Source organism: Callorhinchus milii, unplaced genomic scaffold (assembly GCF_018977255.1).
Source record: "Callorhinchus milii isolate IMCB2004 unplaced genomic scaffold, IMCB_Cmil_1.0 Scaffold23, whole genome shotgun sequence".
NCBI lineage: Eukaryota > Metazoa > Chordata > Chondrichthyes > Chimaeriformes > Callorhinchidae > Callorhinchus > Callorhinchus milii.
In genome coordinates, this window is record NW_024704764.1 from 6,440,867 (window position 1) to 6,464,686 (window position 23,820).

Consider the following 23,820-nt stretch of genomic DNA (forward strand, 5'->3'; position numbering starts at 1 on the left):
TTGAGGACAGCCGGAAACCCATCACTGTGCTTAACAGTGCCCAAACCAAACTGAGCAACCCACCTACTCTGTTGCTTGAACATCCAAAAGTATCTACATATTTTGTGCCGTGAGTAGGTTGGAAGCAACTAATAATCCTCAAAGAGAGGGAGTTGATGAAAACCATAGCACCTGCAGAAAGGCGTATTTCAAGGGCGGGACACTTTATAAACTTTAAATGGCCAAATTTTTTTCTTTCATTAAACCTTGCTGTAGTCCTTTGATCAACTCCATGTGGCTGAGGAGTGCACGTACAGACTTCTGGGATACGTTGAGAGTTCGATCATCAGCTGGGGCCTTTTACTGGCGTGGAGTTCGTGGAAACATCTATTTATTTTGGAAGAGATCGGACCCTCCCCCAAGGTCTCTCCTCTCCACGTGTTGGTCCCTTGTAACCAAGTCTTTCACAGTGCTCTTTGATAAACAGTAAGATGTTACAATGTTCATTATTGTTATTATTTAGGAATAATTTAGGAATTATTCATTTCAATAATTTACATTTATTTTTCTTTATTTTTCTTTTTAATAATTTATTTATTAATTAATAGATTAAATAATTTATTTAGGAATAACAGTTACACAATGAGGTAAGAGACATTCAGTCAGTCCAACTAGCCCATGTTGGTGTTTATATCCACATTAACCCCCACCCCTCCTATTCCCCTCTCTTAAATCCCTCTGTTCCCTTCTCTTTCATGGCTATGGGGAAAGAGCGGGGAAGTGGGACAAGTTGGCTAGCTCTTTCAAAGAGCCAGCACAAGTCCAATGGGCCTAATGATTATAATAATAATCCTTGCATTTGATACAGCGTCTTATCATGTCTTTGAGATGCCTCAAAGCGCTTTGCAGAATACAAAGTAATGGCCTCCTTCTGTGCTGTAAGATTCTATAATTCTATGTGTGCATCATCTTACTTAAAATCATAGAATTATAGAATTATACAGCACAGAAGGAGGCCATTCTGCCCATTATATCTGTGCTGGCTCTTTGAAAAGAGCCATCCAATTCAATCCCACTCCCCGCGCTCTCCTCAGAGCCCTGCAAACCTCTTGAATACATTGACACCTTTTGCTTCAACCCCAGCTACCTCTCTGAGTTATTCACATGGTAGCACTTTTTATCTTGTTTGGAAAGAACATGCTTGGATTGGGTCAGTGTAAACAGCCCGTAGACCTGATCAGCATCATGGACAATGTAATGGACTAGAGCATCCAGGCGGCCATTTTTGTTAAATCACTCAACATGTCCATCCCATGTGCAGTGAGCAATGATTAGACAAAACCAGGGAGCCTCTTCAGGCTTGAGAGACGATAACTCAGAGGAGCCCTCATAGAGATGCTTAACATTATCAATAGGAAAAAGCCCAAACCTGGATCAATACCCGAGGATAATACTAATAATCCTTGCATTTGATATAGCGCCTTATCACGTGTACAAAATGTCTCAAAGCGCTTCACAGGATACACTGTAATGTGTATTGACTGTGTATTTTGTGGGCGAAACATGGCAGCCAATTACGCACAGCAGCGTCCCACACACAGTCGTGGATTGCACTGAGGCAACAAAACAAGGTTTAGAGTTGCAAAGGGCAATTTCCGGTCAGACACCACAAAGTATTTCTCTACCCAGAGGGCATTTATCGATTGGAAGAGGGTGGCCAGGAAAGGCGGTTGAGGCCAGGACACTGGGACTCAATGGCTTAAGTGTTTTAACTCTCATTTCATATTAAGAAGCGGCACACAGCTTTGAGATGTTGCCCCAAAGCTCTGTGGGACAGAGATCAGCAGTATCTCAACCTGACGCTCGAGGGCAAACGTCATTTTTTTTAATCCAAAAACATTTTTGAAGAACAATGCATTCCGAGAATTAAGAAGCATTCACAGTGCCTTTTTTTGTCAGATAGGACTGCCAGACAAGTGTTGCTTTGTAAATGCTACTCACAAGTCAATGGGGTATGTAATCATTATACGCGTATTAAGATTGTTTCAGATATTTTGCCAATATTTGAATGTTATAATTCTTATTGTTCTCTCCCTGATGTAAATTCTTACAGCACGCAACAGCCCGTTGATGAAAGGACCATAGAGGGAAAGGAAGAGAGTGGATTGCCCTTTTCTTAATCTCTCAACATCGGAGGATTCTTGTTGCGACTCACTGTAAGAGCCGCCTGTTCAGTCCCAGGCTCAGCCCCATGGCTTTAGAGAAGGCAAGGAGTTGCCAATCTGCTAACCTGTTGCAGCTTACACTGACAAGCGCGAGCTTAGACCGAAGTTATGTTCAACCGAGCGTGAGATGTCAGTACAGAGAGAGGGAGCGAGGGAGAATTTCAAATTTCCTTTCACTTATCAACATCAAATATTTATAATATTACATGTTTGTGGGACGCTGCTGTGCGCAATTGGCTGCCGCAATTGGCTGCCACAAAATACACAGTCACTTCACTTTACCGTATATTCTGAGAAGCGCTTTGAGACGTCTCGACGACGTGATAAAGCACTGTATCAAATGCAAGGATTATTGTTATTATTTGCCGGTCAGGCATAATACCAGTTACATGATGAATTGTGCCTTAAGCCCATCAATTCTTTATATCACACCCTACTGGGAATGTGTGATATTTCCTTTCAGTCCCAGCCTCAAGAATTTTTTACGCCAGTTGAGCTATAAACTGTGAGTCCTTCTCTGCTAGAAGGAGGTGTCAGTAAGGTTACTGACCACGCAAGAGGGAGGAAATTTCATTATAAATTCATGTCACTGAAGTTGGTAACTTAGCGACCAGCAGAAATTGCATTCCAAATTGCTTGAAAGTGGGTTAAAACTGCTCTATTCATGGTGAGAATAGTGTTTCTGTGATAGAGAGAAGGCACTTTGAATTCTGAGGCAACTGATTTCAAATCTGGTTCTGATTGATGCGACGAATGGCAATTAGGTGGCCGCCTTGCCAAAAAAAGCATGAGGGAATGAGATAAGATTTTGTTTCACTGAAATTGTCCGAGTTGCTTGGATCTGGAATGCATTGTCTGAAAGGCCGGTGGGTGGAAGCTGATTCGATAACAACTTTCAAGGGAGAAGTAGATAGATATTCGGGGAGGACAAGTTTGCAGGACGATGTGGGGTAAGAGCATGGGAGTGGGATTAATTTGGACAGCTCTTTCAAAGAGTCGGCACAGACACGATGGGCCGAATGGCCTCCTTCCATGCTGTATAACTCTATGATTCTATGAGTCAATGAAATAAAAGATAAGAGTGTGTCGGTAAAGTTCAAAACAATTTAGAGCTCTGCCTCGTGCTCAGCTACTGTCAAGCGCTCTGGGATGCTACCCAGCGTGAGGAGCACCATATAAATGCAAGTTGTTGTTATTATGGAGAGGGAAAAACTCCCAACAGGAACAGCTACAGATTTTTTACCCAAGGTAGATTATTAAGAGGATACTGGAAAACTAGGATGATTGGGAATCTCTTGGCCCCTTTTGGAGATTAAATTGGTTTTTAATTGGATTCAGAAACACATTTTGCCTTGGCTTAATTTAAGTGTTTAGTATCACTGCAGGGATTTATCTGTCCACTGATTTACTTATTTTACTCCCATCACTAACAACTTGAGGTAGTTAAACCGCTCAGTCCTAAGGCTCCCAATATTTTATTTCCCATTGAAAGCGACTGGCGAGTGTCAAGCAACTCATGAGAGGTCTACTCCTCTAATTAGAGGCGTTTAAGATAATGAAAGGATTCAATAAGTTGGAGGTTGATAGACTGCTTCCACTTGTTAGTAAGTCTAATAATAAGAATAAGAATAATCCTTCCATTTGGAGTCCTGTAGCTCAGTAGTTAAGAGCACTCGCCTCACAAGCGAGAAAACTTGGGCAAGTTTCCTTACTCCACAGGCCTGATAATAATCCCTCAAGAAAAAAAATAATAATTTGGTCACTTCAATCCATGACTGTTTGTGGGACGCTGCTGTACACAATTGGCTGCCGCGTTTCGCCCACAAAAATGCAGTCAATTCACTTTACAGTGAATTCTGTGAAGCGCTTTGAGACGTCTCAAAAACGTGAAAAGCGATTATCAAATTCTAGGATTATTATTATTATTTGATACAGCGCCTTCAAGACGTTGTCACGACTTCGAGACCTCTCAAAGCGTTTCACATAATATCCTGTAAAGTGATTTGACTGTATATTTTATGGGCGAAACACGGCAGCCAATTGGTCTGTGTATTTAAGAGCATCTGTGTATTTAAGGGAATACTTCATGCACACACGAGAGAGAAGGGAATAGGAGGTTTGTGTAGAATATAAGCACGACCATGGACTAGTTGGGCCAAGGATGTCCCAAAATGCTTCACGGGATGTACTGTAAAGACTGATGGTGTATATTTTGTTGGAGAACAATGAGTAAAATGTTGGGTTTTGTTACAGAAAAGCCTAGAATATAACAAGCCATTCCCTGTTGTTAAGAAAGATTTGAGCAGCGATGTACATGAGGATACAGAGGGCATGTTCCTGGGAGATCACAGACTTAGCCCTTTCTAACCGTTTCATGGTTAATGCTGAGCAGATTCTGAGCTGATGGCAACCATCAACAGGAAAAATTTGGCAGTCAGCTTTCCTGGGAAAATCTTGGAAATAATGTAAGATCGTTCCCAATGGAATTCCCTGTTTCTGTGGGTTCACACCCAGAGCGAGGGAGATGGAATGGGAATGTTGCCTTCAGAACGGTACGAAAGGCCTGGCAACAGACACAAAACATCTGCAGAGGTTTTCAGTATTAATGTAGCATGTTGTTCACTTTGATTCCCTGGTGGAAAACCACATAGCTTTGCACAGTCCTGTGCTCTCTAAGGAGCACACTCCAGCAATCAGGGAGGTGGGCAACATGCCTTGATTTAATAATAATAAAAAAAATCTTTACATTTGATACAGCGCCTTAACTCGCCATCGAGATGTCTCAAAGCACTTCACAGGACATACTGCCAAGTGGATTGACTTGTGTATTTTGTGAGCGAAACGCGGTAGCCAATTGCGCACAGCAACGTCCCCACATACAGTCGTGGATTGAATGACCACATTAGTATAATTTTTTTTGAAGGGCTTACTACCCCTATGAAAAGTGATCTGCCAATCGACTAGCAACCAGGTAACAGCTAGATGAACAGAGGTGTGTGGAGTAAGGAGACTTGCCTAGGGTTTCACCCTGACAGGGAATCGAAATCGGGTTATTGCGAGGCAAGTGCTCTAACCACTAAGCTACAGAACCACGCGTGAGAGACTTACATTGAGTGATAGCACTTGCAGACTGACATCAGACCCACCCACAGTCACAGGTACTGCTCCGTGTACTTTTCACCACACCACAAAAACATTTTTTTTAATAAGTGCTTGCTGTGGTCTGCTGCGGTCTTTTGACAAACCAAACTGGATTTGTTACTACACTTTCGTAGGAAGCTGCCCCACTGTTTGCAGCTTAAAGTATGTTCCTAACAAGCCTCAGCTCTTGGCATTTGCACGTAATCAACTGTGTCAGAGAAAAATTGCAGCTCCACCTGTTTTAGATAATGGAACCTTTAAGAACCTGTGAACACATTCCTCGGGATGTCCTGAGAGAGCGAAATGGCTACCACTAATTTATGACCCTTTTCACCTTTGCTATAATAATAATTTATGATTAATATTACAACTCACTATAAGTCAGAGCGTACCCATTGGTCTTTCCTGGTTGAAGTGCCCGTCCCTTAAGACAAAAGTTCGACTTTCACCCTTCACACAAGACAAGTGTTTTGAAATAATAAATAGAAATAATCCTTGCATTTGATACGGCGCGTTATCATGTTTTCGAGACGTCTCAAAGCACTTCACACAATATACAGCAAAGTGAATTGACTGTACATTTTGTAATTACCCCGGAAAAGTGATCCGCCAATCGACTAACAACCGGGTTTCTACTTACCACTAGGTAAACAGAGGCGTGTGGAGTAAGGAAACTTGCCGGGAATCAATCCCTGGTCTCTCGCTTGCGAGGCAAGCGCTCTAACCACTGAGGTACAGAACTCCACAAATGATCCAATGGCACACTGAACAGGACGTCCTCCCGACGTGAAAGGCGCTATACAAATGTAATCTTGTTGTTGTTGTTGAATTCAACAGACAGGACGGGCTGCTCACACACGCTATATTCAATGCAAGGATTATTAGTATTATTACTGGGAAATCAAGCAGGGAAGCAGGGACATGAAAGACAAGGAGAGGGAGACAAAGTGGACCTTTTAAAACCAGGAGACAATTTACTGCAAATATTTGCAGTCAAAATTTTTTTAAACATTTTTTGGGATCAGTATTGCTGATGCTTTGATTTTTTTTAGGCTTCAAGGGAAAGCTGCAACTGGAACCCTCAAAGGGAATCATCAATCATCAGCTTTTTCTAACAATGCAACTTTGGCAATTCACTGCAAATGCCCCCCCAAAAAACAGATCTGGTTTAAATGAACGTTAAGCTCTGAACTCGACCACAATTGCACTTGGCACTGATGTTCCTGGTGGTTGACTTGACTTGACACAGCACTGGAGAAATATCCTGTCCTGTGGCACATTTATAAAAGCAAATAAAAGCACTCGAAGTGAAAATGAAGGCCAAGGCTTAGCTGCATATCAAATGAGTATCATCTCATCCAGTCCCTGTATTTCCCTCAATTCCTCCGCCTCGCCCCCTCCCTCTCCACTTTCAAACCCCGCCTAAAGACCTTCCTCTTTTTGGAACGTTGCTTACAGTCACCTCCCCCTTCCTTCTCCCTCTCGGGGTCAGGCTCTGGCACTGTCAAGCGCTCTGGGACGCTATCCCACGTGAAGGGAGCTGTGTAAATGTAAAGTTGTTGTCGTTGCATTAACATCCATGTTGATATAGTGCCATCAAAACACCTAAAAACCATAGAAATCATAGAATCTTACAACGCAGAAGGAGGCCATTCGGCCCATCATGCCTGTGCCAACTCTTTGAAAGAGCTACCTAACTGAGACGCCATCCAGCGTGGAGGGCACTGTATAAATCCAAGTTGTTACTGCTGCTGCTGTTGTCGTCCCACTCCCCCACTCTCACCCTATAGCCCAGTACATTTTTACTTTTCAAGTTCCTATCCAACTCCCTTTCCAAGTGCTTAGTAAGATTTATCGTAGTGTAATGACTGTGTTTTGTTGGTGAACCCAGCAGCTAATTTACTTAGTACGACATTCCCCACTCCCAACCCCCAAAAATAATTGGTGGATCAAAAGAGTTCCGTTTCTGTTTCTTTGATGGATTCTATTCGGTCGAGTTTGACAGGACGAAATCATAACTATTCAATCATTGCCAATGATTAGCATCAGCAGATTTGGTGGTGTGGCCCAAATCTGTTTATAATTTCAGAACTAATATGGCAGAAAAATGAATCTTGCAATGGCTTGGGTTTCAAGTGGCAAAGCAGTCAAGACCCTAATAGAATAGAACACACTTTTATTGGGTGTTAACTAATTAAGGGAGCCTGTAATTTCCTCTGTGTCTTTACACATGGTTAACACAATTCGCAAATTGTCTGGATCCCTGGCCCTGAAGTCGTGGAGTCCTGTAGCTCAGTGGTTAGAGCACTCGCTTTGCAAGCGAGAGACCTGAGTTCAATTCCAGGCAGAGGGCGAAACCTTGGGCAAGTTTCCTTACTCCACACAGAGCCTAATAATAAACCCTCCAAAACCCAAAACAATAATAAATTGGTCATTTTCAATCTACGACTGTTTGTGGGACATTGCTGTGCGCAATTGGCTGCCGCGTTCGCCCACAAATATACAGTCAATTCACTTTACAGTGTGTTCTGTGAAGCGCTTTGGGACGTCCTCCCGACGTGATCAAATGCAAGTATTATTATTATTTTTATTATAAAAGACCTCTTACACTATTGTCACAAAATGTGCATGTTGATCAACTTTCAGCCCTAATCACACGTAACATCCACTTATTACAGAATACAATTCACTATAGCTTTCTGTTTTTTGTCACTGTAGCTTGAGTCAGTCTGGAGTCCAATCTCCAGAAAGCAAGTCCACCTGAGTGATTGCCATGGAGTCTGTTTCTGTTGGATGCTGTTCCTTCTGTCTGTTTGCCAGCTGTTCCATTATTTGATTTGAATGAGAAATCGCCTCACAGTAGAGTTCACACACTTAATATTAATGAATTAGAAAGAAAGAGTGGCTTTCAAGGCAGGCGGTCACCTCAAAGTGCTTCACAGGATGTACTGTAAAGTGTAGTGACTGTGTGTTTTCCGGAAGAACGTGGCAGTCAATATGCGCACAGCAATGTTCCACAAACAGCCGTGGAGTGAATGACCCATTTTATTTGGGCGGATTATTGACCAGGACATTTGTCTACAAAAATGCACAGTCACTACACTTTATAATATTTTCTGTGAAGCGCTTTGAGACATCCTGCCGAATTAAAAGCCAAGGATTGTTAATATTTATAACGAGATGAACACCAATGTTATCTTTAAAAAGCTTGTTCAAGGAATGCAAATGTTTACAATGCATTGTATCAAATCCCTCAAAAAAAATTCTGAATTACAGGAGTTCAATCATCCGTCTTCTCGTTTCAGTGAAAGAATGCAAAAGCGACGCACTTGTAAAAAATTTTTTTTTTTCTGAACATTTCATCAGTCGTCAGTCCAGGTCTGAGGTCCGTTGCTACTGACCACGTATCACTGGATATTAAACATCAGAAACAGACAAGATTTCCAACTCAACATCCCAAACACAGAGGCTTTCTGGCCTGACGACCATTCCACTTTCTTGAATCATTTTCACAAAAGGCCATTTCCTTGCCTCAGTTTCTGGTGCCACCCAATCTATTCAATTCACAAGTCATCACAACAGGAAGTTGGAGGTCAAATATACAGGAATGTTAAAAGTTCCGCGAATAAGCGAGTATTCTACTCCGTTTGTAATTGCCGTTTAATTCCTATGTCTGTTTGGTAATTCCCTTTGCCTTGTCACCTTGCTGCCTCCTTCCCTATTTACAGATCGTGCCCGAAGACCTTGCTTACGGTCACCTCCCCCTCCCATAGGCTCAGCGTCAGGCTCCACTCCGAGACACTACCCTGTGTGAAGGGAGCTATATAAAGGTTATTGTTATTGATGATCTACCATCTCACACAATGCCTTCACAGAACATACTAAAGTGAATTGACTGCATCTTTTGTGGGCAAAACGCGGCAGCCAATTGCGTATAGCGGTGTCCCGCAAATAGTCGTGGATTGAAGTGACCAAATTACTATTATTTTGTAACGCTTTGTCGAAACAAGCTACTCAGACAGCACAGAAGACCTCAAGAGGAACTGCAGACTAGATCGTGGGAGTATGATAACCTCTGAGGTTGTGTGTGTTTGTGTCTGTTCCCAACTTGGGATGTTAGTTGTTTAGCAGGACACGCTCCTTGTTATCTGCAGGAACACAAATGTTTTTCTTGAATCCCATGGACTCTGCCTTGCCACCTCCGTTTGACCCACGTTCTCCACATTTCTGGACACACTGGGCCTGCGGCCAGTGATTACATTGAGGAATTTTCTGAAGGGAGAGTTTATTCTATTGAACTGCAGGACCCTTAAAGAACCTTCCGTATTTTCTCAAAAGAACTTCGGAAAAATGGCTTCAAAGTTCAGAATCTACCAAACTCCGGACACTCTGAAACACTAAGAAAATAGATGACAACAACAACAACTTGAATTTATAATATGTGGCCTTCATTCGGAGCATTTAAAAGAATGCAGTTAGACCCGGGAGAAATTTTTCACCCCCTGCGACCGAATCTTTCATTAAAAAAAATCTGTTGCTGTGTCCACTTAAAATTTAGGAGTGGATTTACTGCATTGGCAATAAATAGGATGTTACCAGCTCACTTTAGAACAAACTGGTCCGAGAGCGACTTTGAGTGGAAGTTTTACATAACATCATAAACCGTGAAAGTAAAGCTCTGGTGGGTGATAATCATTCTCTGAACTGCGATTCTTTCATGATTTGCAGCTATGGCTCCTCTGCTCGAGGGTAACAAATATCAATGTTTCACGTGCTTTCAGAAATGTTGCCTGCTGTCAGTTCTGAGTGCATTTTTGCTCCTTGACTGCCTGTGAGCTCAACGCCCTTGATGTGCGCTCCTCTTGGGCTCACAAACAGTAATCTTATGGGACATTGGTTTCACATTCCCCACGAAATACTCTGCAGTATTCTGCTGGGACGTATAGGATTTATAATGAGGGGGAGAAAAATGTGACATTCGATAACAAATTCCATGTGATAAATCCCACATGTCACATTTTGCACCTCGTAATTGGATCGTTCATAGTTTCTGAATAATCCTTTAGAATGAACAAGAGCAAGAACCAGAGGAGGGAGGTTTAGAGTTGCAAAATGCTAATTTCACGGCAGACACCGGGAAGACTTTCTTTACCCAGAAAGTAATTAATGACTGGAACAGGTTGCCTGGGAGGGTGGTTGAAACCAGGAAACTCAGTCTCGTTTGATAAACAGCTCAATGCTGTGAGGCGAGGATAATAAAGCAGGTATTCTGAAAGGATGAAAAGAAATGGGCCAAAGAGCCTTCTTCAGCTGAACAAATCTGAAGTCTTGCATTGGCGAGATCACTGAGGTGCCGTCCTTTGGATGAGATGTAAAATCAAAGTCCCGTCTGCCTGTTCAGGTGGACTTTAAAGATCTCATTCAAAAAGAGAAGGGAATTTCCTTCCGCTGTCCCTCAGCTAAAATTGGGCATTCATTCATAGTTGTTTGTGGGGCACTGCTGCGTTCGAACATCTGCCGCCTTCGCCTACAAAATACACAGTCACTATGCTTTACAGTAAATCCCACGAAGCGCTTTGAGATGTCCTCCTGGCGTAAAATGCAATACAATTCAGCAGATGTCTACACAGAGCTTTGCACATTGGGAGGATGACTCAAACGTGCTTGACAGTGCTGTCTGGACAACCGAGCTGGGGGTTGGAAAGGGAGTGCGGAGGTGGAGGATGATACGATATCAAACACAAGATTATTATTATATTAATATTATTAATATGGAGTGGATCACATGAGTCAGTCACTTAGGATTTTGGAAATGTACTTTTAAACCCAGTGCAGAGCCTCTGATCCTGTAAAGTTCACAGTCACTCTCAGGAGCTGTCTAACTGAATCGTCAACAGTGAGTTTCAGCAGAGACGTCTCAACCGAGAAAGGCATTTGTCTGACCAGCGAAAGAATGTTAAATGGTAAAACGCAAGCATTAACTCGACATGCTGTTACACTTGTCACAAAGAGAGAAAATGCTCGGAGAGGAAGCTTGGCGTCTGGATGAACAACTGACAAACACCAGCCACAGACCTGGCAGTAATGAGTGGAGGGTCGAGATACAGTGTGCCATTATGGTAACGGTTCTCATTCGCAGCCCTCCACAAGGGACAAGGTTAGGTGTTACGCTGCCAGAAGCTAAGAGTTCATCAGTTTAATCGCAGCGGAGGAAACGACTTGCTCGCGAGCTTGACCTCCAACCATTTGCGAGGAATTTTCTTTCCTACCCCAACTGTGAGTGATTTGGTGAGGTCATTAGCACAAGTTGCAGCGTTCTTCAAGGACAAACTGCGGAGGTTGGTAAAGCCACTGGCTAGTATGACGCTAAGCATTATAGACCCTGTAGATCCCCAGTTTTGATCTATTATTATTAATAATAATAATAATCCTTGCATTTGATAATGAGCCTTACTACGGCAGAGCACCTCTGGGCATTTCTTTAAGTGTTTGTGTATTTTTAGGCAAGACTCCAACCTCCAACTCGGGTGCAAACTCTTTATGGTCCAACAACTCGGGACGTCATCCAGATGTGAAAGGCACCACCCAAATGCAATTTGTTGTTGCTTTCAATCCACGACTGTTTGTGGGACGCCGCTGTGCGCAATTGGCTGCCGCGTTTCGCCCACAAAATATACAGTCAACTCACTTGCGCGGTATGTTCCGTGAAGCGCTTGGAGACGTCTCGAAGACGTGATCAGGTGCTATTTCGAATGCAAAGATGCAAAAGAGCAACCGGACAATGAAAATCGTCGCTTTAAACCCAAATCATGCAAGATGTAAAGGGAACAGGCGGCAATTGTTTACACAGAGAGTCAGGAACAAGTGGAATCAGAAAGGATGGCATATAGGTCAGGAAGCTGGACTCATTTGAGAAACTGGGAAGAGAGTAAGTAAGTATCTTGGAAGATTGAGGTCAAATGGATCAAAGGTCCTTTGTCCACCAAACGGTACAATGAAAATCAGCTAATGGGTGACGGGGAAAATATTCAAAGCTTGCGGAATGTGGCTTGCGGAATCGGCTCAGCTCATCGGATCAAAACGCAAGGCCTTTTCCGATAACGTCGAAAGCCTTCTGGTAAAAAATCCCTACTGATCTTATCGGATAGCAAGCTGCTCACTTTCTTGATTTTTTTTTCCTCTTCTCCCCGTAATTTATTTTAGTATTGTCAATGTTTACGAATATGCCATCCACCAGCAGATTAATCCCATCAGCCTGGGTTCATTCAAACCGGGCTAAAATTGACTTGTTAATCCCTTTTGAGGGCAACAACATTTTTCACTGGGGGCAGAGAGAGTTTCCAGGCAGCTCCTGTTAACCCTGCAAGCCAAAACACTAACGGGTAGGGTGGTCCCAGCTTGACAAGCAATGGACAGTGCCCTCAATAAGAATAGGCATAATCCTTGCATTTGATACAGCGCCTTATCATGTCTTCGAGGTGTCTCAAAGCGCTTTACAGGATATACTGTAAAGTCAATTGACTGTATATTTCGTGGGCGATTGCGCACAGCAGTGTCCCACAAACAGTCGTGGATTTAGTGACCGAATTATTTTTATTTATTTTGAAGGAATTATTACTCCTGGAAAAGTGATCTGCCAATCGATCCACAACCGGGTTCCTACTTACTGCTAGGTAAACAGAGGCGTGTGGAGTAAGAAAACTTGTCCTGCCCGGGAATCAAACCCACTCTAACCACTGAGCTACAGGAGCCCTCAATAGCAATCTGCTTTGACTCCAATGCACACTCTGGAGTCCTCTTACTAACTGCACCTAATACTCTCTGGAATTAAATAAGCAGGTACCCTCCAGGGAGAGATTACGCATTCCATTTCAGACACAGGGAAGTCTATGTGCACGTGGTACACATATGTGGAGTTCCCAGTGTGATTTGGGTACATTTTAGCATAATAATGAGTTTTCGCATGTCAGACACTCGGGCTGACCAAAACCAATACCAAATTTTGAGCCAAGATTACTGAGTGTTTCAGCACATTTCTCCAGGATTCCAATCTGGTTTTGTCATGAGAAAAAGTCTAAAAATGTTCAGAGTGACAGACAGTTTTATAAGATAGTGCCACATGGCTAACTTTGTATTGACTTTCTCACTGCATTTTAGACATGTTCAGTTGATCTGTATCGCACAATCCAACTTCAAAGCAACATTAAGGCGTGGAAAAAAAATCCCAAAAAGGCAATTTCAATCCAGATAAAGAATTCTGAAAATATATTGTACGTGATAAAAACCATGCCTAGACTCAGGGAGCTGCTGGAATCATTTAATATTCAAGTTATCATAATAAACCTTGCATTTGATACAGCGCCTTATCACGTCTTCGAAACATCTGAAAGCGCTTCACAGGATATACTGTAAAGTGAATCGATTGTGTATTTTCTGGGCGAATCACGGCAGCTAATTACGCACAGCAGTGTCCCACAAACAGTCGTGGATTGAGTGACCAAATTATTATTATTCTTTTGAAGGGATTATTATCCCCAGAAAAGCGATCCGCCAATTGACTAACATCCGGGTTCCTACTTACTGCTAGACAAACAGAGGCGTTTGGAGTAAAGGAGCTACCGGCATTTATCCAAATTATTTTCAAAGCACTGATTGGTTTCGCCTTGGATCTGGTCTACCTGAGAACTAATTGTAAGTGTTTAAGTTAGAAGTCTCTTTAGATCTGCATCACATACAACTCTTGGTACTTTAAAGCCATGTGCCATCACAGCGAAGGCAGCTGCAACTCCGCTAGTCGTTCTTCAGGTTTCAGAATCTTTAAATCATATTAGTAATAATAATAATAATCATCCTTGCATTTGGTGCTATGCCTTTCATGTCAGGAGGACATCCCAAAGTGCTTCACAGGATTCACTGTAAAGTGTGGTGAACGTGGTTAATCAGTCACTCTGCCTCTTACCTCCCTTTGAGCAAATTCCTAGCTGCATCACTGATGCACAGCAACCCCTACAGACAGCCATGATGTGAGTGACCAATTTTATCTGTAGGATTGTTGGCCAGGACACTGGGAAAAATTCCCTTCTCTGTTTTCGAACAGTGCCACGGGATCTTTTGATGTCTACTCAAACAGGCCCAGATGAGACCTCGGTTTTAACCATCAAAACTGAAACATGGCACCTTCTACAAAGCACTGCTTCCCCCCAGCCCTGCACTGGAGTGTCAGCTTGGAATGTGTGCTCAAAATCCCAAAGTGGGGTTTGAACCCACAACCTTCTGTCTCAGAGGCGAGAGCGCTACTCACTGAGCTGGAGTGACACCTAAAGGCTTCACTCACTCATACGATCTACAGGCTTTTAAACCCCAAGCTTAGCTCAGTGATTAGAGCACTTGCCACCCAAGTGAGAGACCTGGGTTTGATTCCTGGCAGGACAAAATTTGGGGCAAGTTTCTTTACTCCACACAACAACAAAATTACATTTACAGAGCGCCTTTCACATCGGGAGGATGTCCCACGCTCCTCTGTTTAGCTAGCGGTAAGTAGGAACCCAGTTGTTAGTCGATTGGTGGAACACTTTCCCAGGGGCAATAATTCCTTCNAAAAAAGTAATAATAACTAATTGGTCACTCAATCCACGACTGTTTGTGGGACACTGCTGAGTGCAATTGGGCCGCATTTCACCCACAAAATACAGTCAATTCACGTTACAGTATATTCTGTGAAGCGCTTTGAGACATCTCGAATATGTGATAAGGCGCTATATCAAATGCAATTATTATTATTATTATTAGCACTTTTTGCCACATCGCCTTGACTGATCTTATCTCCTCTGCTACTCTTCTCAATCATCCTATTGGATTCACTCCACGCCTTGAGATCCCAGTTAAAAAAAATAAAAGAGTCATTAATTAATTCTTGAACATCTCTTGTGGAGAGCGAACTATCAAGAGGCAACCGGGAAGAACAGATGGAAGCAGATAATGATATTTTCTAACCTGAACTGCTCTCCCCTGCTCAGATTCAGCCTTTCATGGCCATCCCTTGGGTCAAGTCTCAGGCCCTACCCTCTAGCAGAAAGCACCCATCAACAAAAGCTTAGTTGTGTTAGCTTGACATGGCCCTATATAGGACTGTAGATGCTAATTAGTTTCCGAGCTAAATAAGTGTCATATTCTTCTGACTCCAGCATTCTCTACACAAGAACTCATTTGGGTTACGCAAGGCCCTTCGCAGGCCTCGCACCATTTCTGCTGTAGAGCTTCAGGCAAATCGTATCATCAAAGGCTGAGCATCTGGAAATCAATGCTGTGTAGCCTTGAATAGCGTTTGTAGATGCTCTTTTATGGCTTTCGTCAATAGATGCTTTATATGTGCTTTGCTCTCCAAAATATCGTGTCAGCAGTAATGGCTAAGTGGTTACTTTTAAAGCAACGCAGACAAATGGGAAATAGGGAGGTTCATCATTTGCTCCAGATGGAGGTAGCGAAATCCTTTTTTCTCCGTGGATGCCAGTATATGGGCTGCTGGCAACATATCAAAGTGTTCCCAGGGTGACATCGGGTCAGTTTAATAAGAATATTGACTGGGATCCACGATATAGCATGTTTAGCAAACCTTAAGAATTTCCGGACTTCCTCTTGTGTAATGTTCTTCATTTATTTTAACATAAAATTCTTCTTCTGCTGTTATCAATAAATTTGAACTTCGGCCAAATGTTACGTAGGTCACAAATGCTGCCGTCAAACAGAAATGCTTGCGGTTTTGTGCAGTTCAAAGGCAACAAACTCTTTATTTAGCGTTGTGCAATTTTTAACGCAAAAATTACTGTAGCACTTCACGCACCTGCCTCTGCTAAAATGCTACATGTCCACCTATAACACTTAGCATTCACACCACCTACTATGGAGTTCTGTAAAGTATTGGTTAGAGTGGTCGCCTCGCAAGCGAGAGGATCCAGATTCGATTCCAGAGCAGGCCGAAAAGTTGGGCAAGTTTTCTTACTCTGTATGCCTCTGTTTACCGAGCAGTAAGTAGAAACTACTGTTTTTTAGTCGATTGGCGGATCGCTTTCCAGGGGGTAATAATTCCTTAAAAAAGAAAATCTGTCACTCAAGCCACGACTGTTTGTTGGACATTGCTGCACTGCAATTGGCTGCTGTATTTTACCCACAAATATACAGTCAATTTACTTTACAGTATGATCCGTGAAGCGCTTTGAGACGTTTCAATGACCTGATGAGGCGTTATATCAAATGCAAAAATTATTATTATTACTATTATTATATAATACATGGTCATTACACTCTGGATCCTGGTAAGTTCTTTGAGATGTCCTCCCGATGTGAAAGACACTATATCAAGTTTAAGTGGAGGTGGAGAGCAGAGCAGGCACAATAGGGATAGGAAAGATCAGAGAGATAAGGAGTTGCTTAGAGATAAGGGTTCAAAGGCATATGTCGGTGAGAGTGAGGACCTTGCAGTCAATCATATGTGGGTGAGGATGCGGGGGCTAGAGTTGCCTAGTATAGATCTGGATCTGCATGGGGTACATGATCACCTCCATCTGGATCCACCATTAATAACAATCAGACCAATACATAGACAAATGTGTATTAACAACAACAAATTGCATTTGTATAGCGCCTTGTGATTATCATTATCAAGTCTGCTAGATACCTGGTAACTTAAGTCAAACCTCCCACTCCCCACAGTCTTGTAATCAAAATCATCAGCTTCAATTTATGAATCAACTTCCCCACTGTGCATCTCAACACTACACTAGTTTTGTTCAACAAAAACATCAAGCAGAAGTGACGCGTTTCAAGTGACAGCTCCCAAGAGGCGAGTGGACTTACATGTGCATACTGTGTCTTGCACAGACGAGCACTCCGTGACCATCATCTCATTCTCCTCACAAATAGTGCAAGGCATGCATGGGTCGATGCTGCTTTTCTGGTCAGAATAGGTCTCTGGAGGACAGACCTCGCAGATTGTATTCTGTGTTTCGGTGCATTGCTCCAGGACACCAGACCCGTTGTCGCAGATCTCACACGGAAGGCACTTTTCATCTTCGCTGCTGTTCAGGTAAAACCCATTCATGCAAGAGCAGACCGTGTCAAAGCTATCCATGCAAGGAATATTCATGGTCATTGTGCCTGTGCACACTGTACACTGTTGGCACGGGTCGGTGTGGCTTGAGATGTTTGAGTAAGTGACACCTAGAGGAAAAAAGGAAAACATTCTTGTAAGGGCCAAAATATAACTCTTAATTTGGACTGAAACTGAGATCAGTTCATGTCCTGAACCAGGCCACAGACTCTCCAATCAAAAATTACATCAAATTATGTTCACAAGTGCTTTTCACGTCAGGAGGACGTCCCGAGGCGCTGGACAGTCAGGGATCCGCACACGAGCTAGTGGTTGGGATCAGGAGGGGTGGAGGGCGGTGAAGGTAGGGGTTAGGAGGGTGACTGAAGGCACGATCGAAGAGGAGGGTCTTGAGACGCGTCTTGAAGGAAGCAAGAAAGGGGGCGAGGTGGAGGGACTGTGGGATGGAGTTTCAGAGAGTGGGAGGGCAGAGAGGCTGAAGATCCGCCTGCCTGCCAATGGTGGGGCGGGGCAGGCCAGGCAGTGGGGACGTGAAGCAGACCAGAGACCGCTGAGCGGAGGAAGCGGACAGGTTGGTAGGGGGTTAGGAAGTCACAGAGGTGGTAGAACAGATCACGGAATAGGGAGCTGTAATGTAGAGCGTACTCACTGTCCAAGCAGATCTCACACTCAGTGTTTTCCTCCCCACAGAGGACCTTCATCCCCTCTCCAGGGGGACAAGCTTCACAACATTCTCCAGCAGCAGTGTACTGTTTGGTTGGACACCATTCTTGGGCTTTCAACACAGACACCTTAAAAATAAAGACACAATTTGATTACATCAAATGGTATACGTATTTTTTCAAAGCACGTCTCAAGACCCTACTCTTCGACCGAGCATTCGGCCACTCTCCTACTCCTACCCTTCCTCCCCACACCTCCCTCCCCCTACCACGTGATCCCAACCCCCAGTTCGGGTCCAAATCCCTGACTGTCCAGCGCCTTCAGACATCCTCCCGACATGGAAGGCGCTTTACAAATGTAATCTGTTGTTGTTCTTGTTGTTGCTGCAAGTCCGGTCTCAGAAAAGATCCCCTTTCACCAGTTTGATACCTTCATTATCTACTTAACCCTTGCACGCAATCCCTCTCTCTCTCAATCATAAACCCATTCACTGAACTTCTACTAGAAACTACTGGAAGATTCCTAGACGAGTTTCGCTTTTTCATTCCAATCTTTGTGGTTTCGATGTTGACCAAAGGTCAACGGTGAAATCCACCATTTTCGGTTTGTTCCACAAGTTACATTATTTCCCTTTAAATGAAACAGAACGTAAATAAATGTGCACTAAACCAACTGTTAGGTAAACGGAGGCGTGTGGAGTAAGGAAACTTGCCCAACGTTTCGCCCTGCCCGGGAATCGAACCCAGGTCTCTCGCTTGCGAGGCGAGTGCCTAACCACTGAGCTACAACAACTTGGATTTATATAGTGCCCTCCACCCCAGACAGTGTTTCAGAGCTTCACAGTAACGGATCCCGGCGCCGAGCCAGGGGGAGGGGGAAGAAGGAGACCAAAGGCGCAGTCAAAAAGAAAGGTCTTCAGCAGAGACCTGAAAATAGGAAGAGAGGGGGCGAGGCGAAGGGAGTGAGGAAGGGAATTCCAGAGCCTCGGGGCATAGTGGCTGAAGGCACGGCCGCCGAGGGTGGAGCAGAGGACTCGGGGGACAAGGAGTAGGCCAGACCCGGAGGAATGAAGGCAACGGGTACTGTTTTGAGGAGAGAGGTCAGAGAGGTAGGGGGGTGCAGAGGAGTGGAGAGATTTGAATACAAGGGTGAGGATCTTGAAGTCGACCCTCTTTGGGACAGGCAGCCAGTGCAGTCTGGTGCGGGTGAGAATGCGGGCGGCAGAGTTTTGAATGATCTGGATTTTATGGATGGTAGTGGATGGGAGACCGGCGAGGAGGGCGTTAGAGTAGTCCAGGGGAGAGGTGACAAAGGCATGGACTAGGGTTTCAGCGGCTTTCGGAGAGAGGTTTTGGCAGAGATGGGCGATGAGTCGGAGGTGGAAGAAGGCAATGCTGGTGAGGGACCGGATGTGGGGGAGGAAGGATAATTGGGGGTCGAGAACCTGACGCCTATATTGCGTATGGGTTCGAAGAGTTTTAGGGGTCGGGTAGGTGGAGGAGGTGAGAGCCATGAAATTTTAGACGTTGATGAGAGCCAAAGAGTATGGCTTCGGTCTTGTCAGCTGAAGGAAATTTACACTCATCCAGCCCCTGAGGTCTGAAAGGCAGATGACAGAACATCAGGGGACTGGGGGTCGCAAAGAGAGGTGGAAAAATTGAGTTGTGTGTCGTCCACGTACATGTGGAAATGTACCCCATGTCTGCGGATGACATCCCCAAGAGGGAGCATGTAGATCAGAAAGAGGAGGGGGCCAAGGATGGATCCTTGGGGTACCCGCAGGTGACCGGGTGAGATCGGGAAGAGAAGCCGTTTGTGCAGATGTACTGCTGGCGGTTTGTGAGGTAGGACTCGAACCAGGCGAGTGCGGTCCCACTGAGGTGGATGACGGAGGAAAGGCGGTGGAGGAGGATGGCGTGATGGACTTTGTCGAACGCCGCGGAGAGGTCCACGAGGACAAGGAGGAAGAGGGAGCCCTGGTCACAGATAGAGAGAATGTCGTTTGTGACTTTCACAAGCGCAGTCTCTGTACTGTGGACAGGGCGGAAACCGGATTGGAGGGAGTGGGAGGAGAGGGGTGCGCGAAGTTGATTGACAACAACGCGTTCTAGGACTTTTGCGAGGAAGGGCAGGTTAGAAATGGGACGGTAGTTGCCTCACAGACCAGGGCGATGAAAATGGATAAAGGTACTTGGGTTGTCACAAAAACTGATACATGGTGAACTGTTGGGCTCAAGATGAAGGAGACGTAGGAAAATGCAAAGGCGTAGAATGTGAATAAAAAGGAGCAAGAACACAAGAGAAAAAGGAAGGAAGAAATATCACTGCTGATAATGTTTAGAATAAGACTCAAATAGCACATCTGATTAAGAATAAGCAGGTTTTGAGATAATAATAATCCTTGCATTTTATTTCGCGCCTTATCATGTCTTCCAGGCATCTCAAAGCGCTCCACAGAATATACTGTATAAGTGAATTGACTGTACATTTTGTGGGCGAAATGCTCAGCCAATCGCGCACAGCAGAGTCCCCACAAACAGTCATGGATTGAGTGACCAAATTATTATTAGATAACAGACGGTAGACAGAGATGCTTTCTCTTGTGTCCGCATGCATTTATTAAAGCCAGGGATATTGATGCAATTAAAGGGTTTCCCCACACGTGTGCTCAGCATTTATAGCAATTACTGTTTGATCATTTGGTGGCGAAATAACAGTTGGCAGGTGAGGCTGCCAGTTCTCCTGAACCTGTTTTCAACACATCTGCCTTCTATAAGTCGGGAGTGGGAAAAGTGTAGGAGAATTTGTGCTGGCGTGCTGATAATGGCTCAAGTCCTTCTCATGGTTCACTACAACCGGCCTCTCTGCAAGCAATGTGTGCGAGGTGGTGCTTAATGGATTGGTGCCAAGATTCTGCATTGATTTTTTTTGTATTCCAAGCATAGATATAATCATCCGCTTTAAGCATTACTGATTTGTGCCTCCTGAACCTTTGGGATAATGTAGAAAATAGATTTTGGTCATGAGGTACCTCAGTCGACTGGATCATAGCTCATTCCTCTCATACTGGGGATCGATCATCCCGTGGCTCTCCTCTACACAGCTTCTGAAGCCTAGGCAACCCTCCTTATGTCACGGCAACTACAATCACATACAGTACTCTATGTGTAGCCTGTCCAGGGCTCTATAGATCTTGAGTGTGACCTCTGGGAGCATTCTGGGGGCATTCAGCATCTCTGCCCCCACACTCTGGAACTCTATCCCGCAATCCCTCTGCCTCACCTCCTTTTTTGCCTTCTTCCAAGTCCGGTCTAAAGACCTTCCTCTTCGATCGTGTCTTCGGCCACCTTCCCAAACCCAACGCCCCTCACTGCCCTCCACCCCTCCTGACTCCAACTCCCAGCTCGGGTCCCAACCCCGATTATCCAGTGCCCTGAGACATCTTTCTGACATAAAGGGCGCTTTACAAGTGTAATTTGCTGTTGTCTGAATTCAACTGATTTAGCAAAATAGCCCAATATCCTGTTTGCCTTGTTTATTGGTTTCTCACACTATTTTGATATGGTAATAATCCTTGCGTTTGATATAGCGCCTTATCGCGTCTTCTAGACGTCTCAAAGCACTTCACAAAAGATACTGTAAAGTGAATTGACTGTATATTTTGTGGGTGATACGTGGCAGCCAATTTTGCAAACAGTCATGGATTGAGTGACCAAATTATTATCTTTTTAAAAAAAATTGGAAGAAATTATTATAGTAAGAGCAAGGAAAGTGAAACCTTCTGTATGCAAACGTGCACATGTGTCCAACATTCCACTAACCTGTGCCTCAATGCTAATTACTTTTGGACATGAGTGAAATCAAATTTAAAAGTTAATTGAACCCCGGCTCTAGCCAGATTGAAATTAATCCAAGTAGCTGAAACTGATGAGTCTTCAGACTCTATGATGTCTCTGGCTCTTAGCTGTTGTTTACATCATCCCGGCGTTCAATATTTACTGGAACTGTAAGCTGTTTTAAAGGATTTTCAGAAATATCATATTTGTGGATTGCCACACTGAGTCCAAGCAGAGTATTCCTGACAATGTGGAACGCTAAGCCAGAAATCTCCCTTAATAGGAAAAGTCGGTCAAAATTGTCCTTCGTTTTCTGAGGGTTGTCACATTTGTCAAATAGTCTGTTCCATTAATTATTTAATCTGTGAAGAGCGTTGAGGGAAACTGCTTTGAAAACTGAAAGGAAGAGCTGGTTAGGGAAGAGACCAAACTCTCATGGTAATTATAAAGAAATGGCCTCCAGCATTTCCCATTTTACCCTCATCCAATGTCTACACACAAACGTACAAACGCAGCTCAGGTGCCCGGTCAGAATGCTTGAGTTATAAGAACCTAAAAATTGATGTCTTTTGCCATCCTGGCAGTCAGTCGCAAACACACGTCACATCCCAAACTACATCCCAAGATATTATTTCCTAAAAGACATCGATGTAATTGCTTTTGAAAGAATCAACACTTTCTGCTTCCGGTGTCTGTCTCCCCGGGGAGCCTGTTCCATCAATTTACTACTCGCCAGGAGCTTTTGAGGAGTTGAGATCTGGGGGGCATATATGTGGTCACAATTCCTTTCCACGGCCATTTTAGACAACTTTTGGAAAGTCACCTCCAATATACTGGCCAGGGCTTTGCTGGATTTTCTCCAGCCATCAGCCCTGATGAAAAGAATCAAACAACATAGTCCATTACGTTAAATTAATCTCTGCATCCCCACAAGGATGTATAATAGGATCAATCCAAGAAACAGCCAGAACAAAACAGCAAGTTAATTTCCCTTTCGAATTGGGCAAAGGCCTGAATCACAAAGGAGTCATTTCAGGTAGTTGAATGCTGTCCCAAAGCCAAGTGATTGTTGTTCGGCTCTGAGCTCGCTCTTGGCAGCCCCTTTACTGTAATGATTTGCAGCCGCAAGTCGTAAAGTCTAGCAACCGAACTTTCTTTACAACACAAAAGGTAACCTTATATCCAAAAGCACGATGGTACTCATTGTGGTGAGGCCAATCATCATGAAAACGAACCGCAGTTCATTTGGCTTATTCTGGCGCTAAATGAAAGCGAAAGGTTTGCCAGACGTCTTGCCACAAAGCCAGTTCTCTTCAATTATTTATAGGCATTTGTGTTAGAACACACTGTTCTGCGGGTCTGAATGCATTGCATGCCTTGTTTGTGTCTTCCCCGTGCTTTCTGTGCTGGGCCTGTCTATAATAATAATCTCTGTATTTGATATAGTGCCTCATCACGTCTTCAAAATGTCTCAAGTGCTTCACAGAATACACTGGAAAGTGAGTTGACTATATTTTGCGGGTGAAACGCGCAGCCAATTCCGCACAGCAGCGTCCCCACAAACAGTCATGGATTGAGTGACCTTTTTTTTAAGGAATTATTACCCCTGGAAAAGTGATCTGCCAATTGACTGACAATAGGGTTCCTACTTACTCTGGGTAAACAGAGGCGTCTGGAGTAAGGAAACTTGCCCAACGTTTCGCCCTGCCCGGGAATCGAACCCGGGTCCTCTCGCTTGCGAGGCGAGTGCTCTAGCCACTGAGCTACAGGACTTCACTACACCTAACACCTGAAGCCTGCCTTGGTGCAAAACGTGGATAAATGCTCCATTCCGGTAGTAGCTTCTATCAGGTTAATGTGCTAAATGCAC

The 23,820-nt window shown here is 44.0% G+C and overlaps 1 protein-coding gene across 1 annotated transcript in view; it reads right to left on the reverse strand.

Moving 5' to 3' along the window:
* Window positions 1-23,820, reverse strand: part of LOC103183821 (tumor necrosis factor receptor superfamily member 16) — a 42,706-nt gene that overhangs the window by 8,767 nt on the left and 10,119 nt on the right. The window contains exons 2-3 of the mRNA XM_042343277.1: window positions 18,101-18,242; window positions 17,199-17,561 (exon numbers count right to left, since the gene is read on the reverse strand). Coding sequence (XP_042199211.1) covers window positions 17,199-17,561; window positions 18,101-18,242 — 505 coding nt within the window. The remainder of the gene's footprint in view (window positions 1-17,198; window positions 17,562-18,100; window positions 18,243-23,820) is intronic.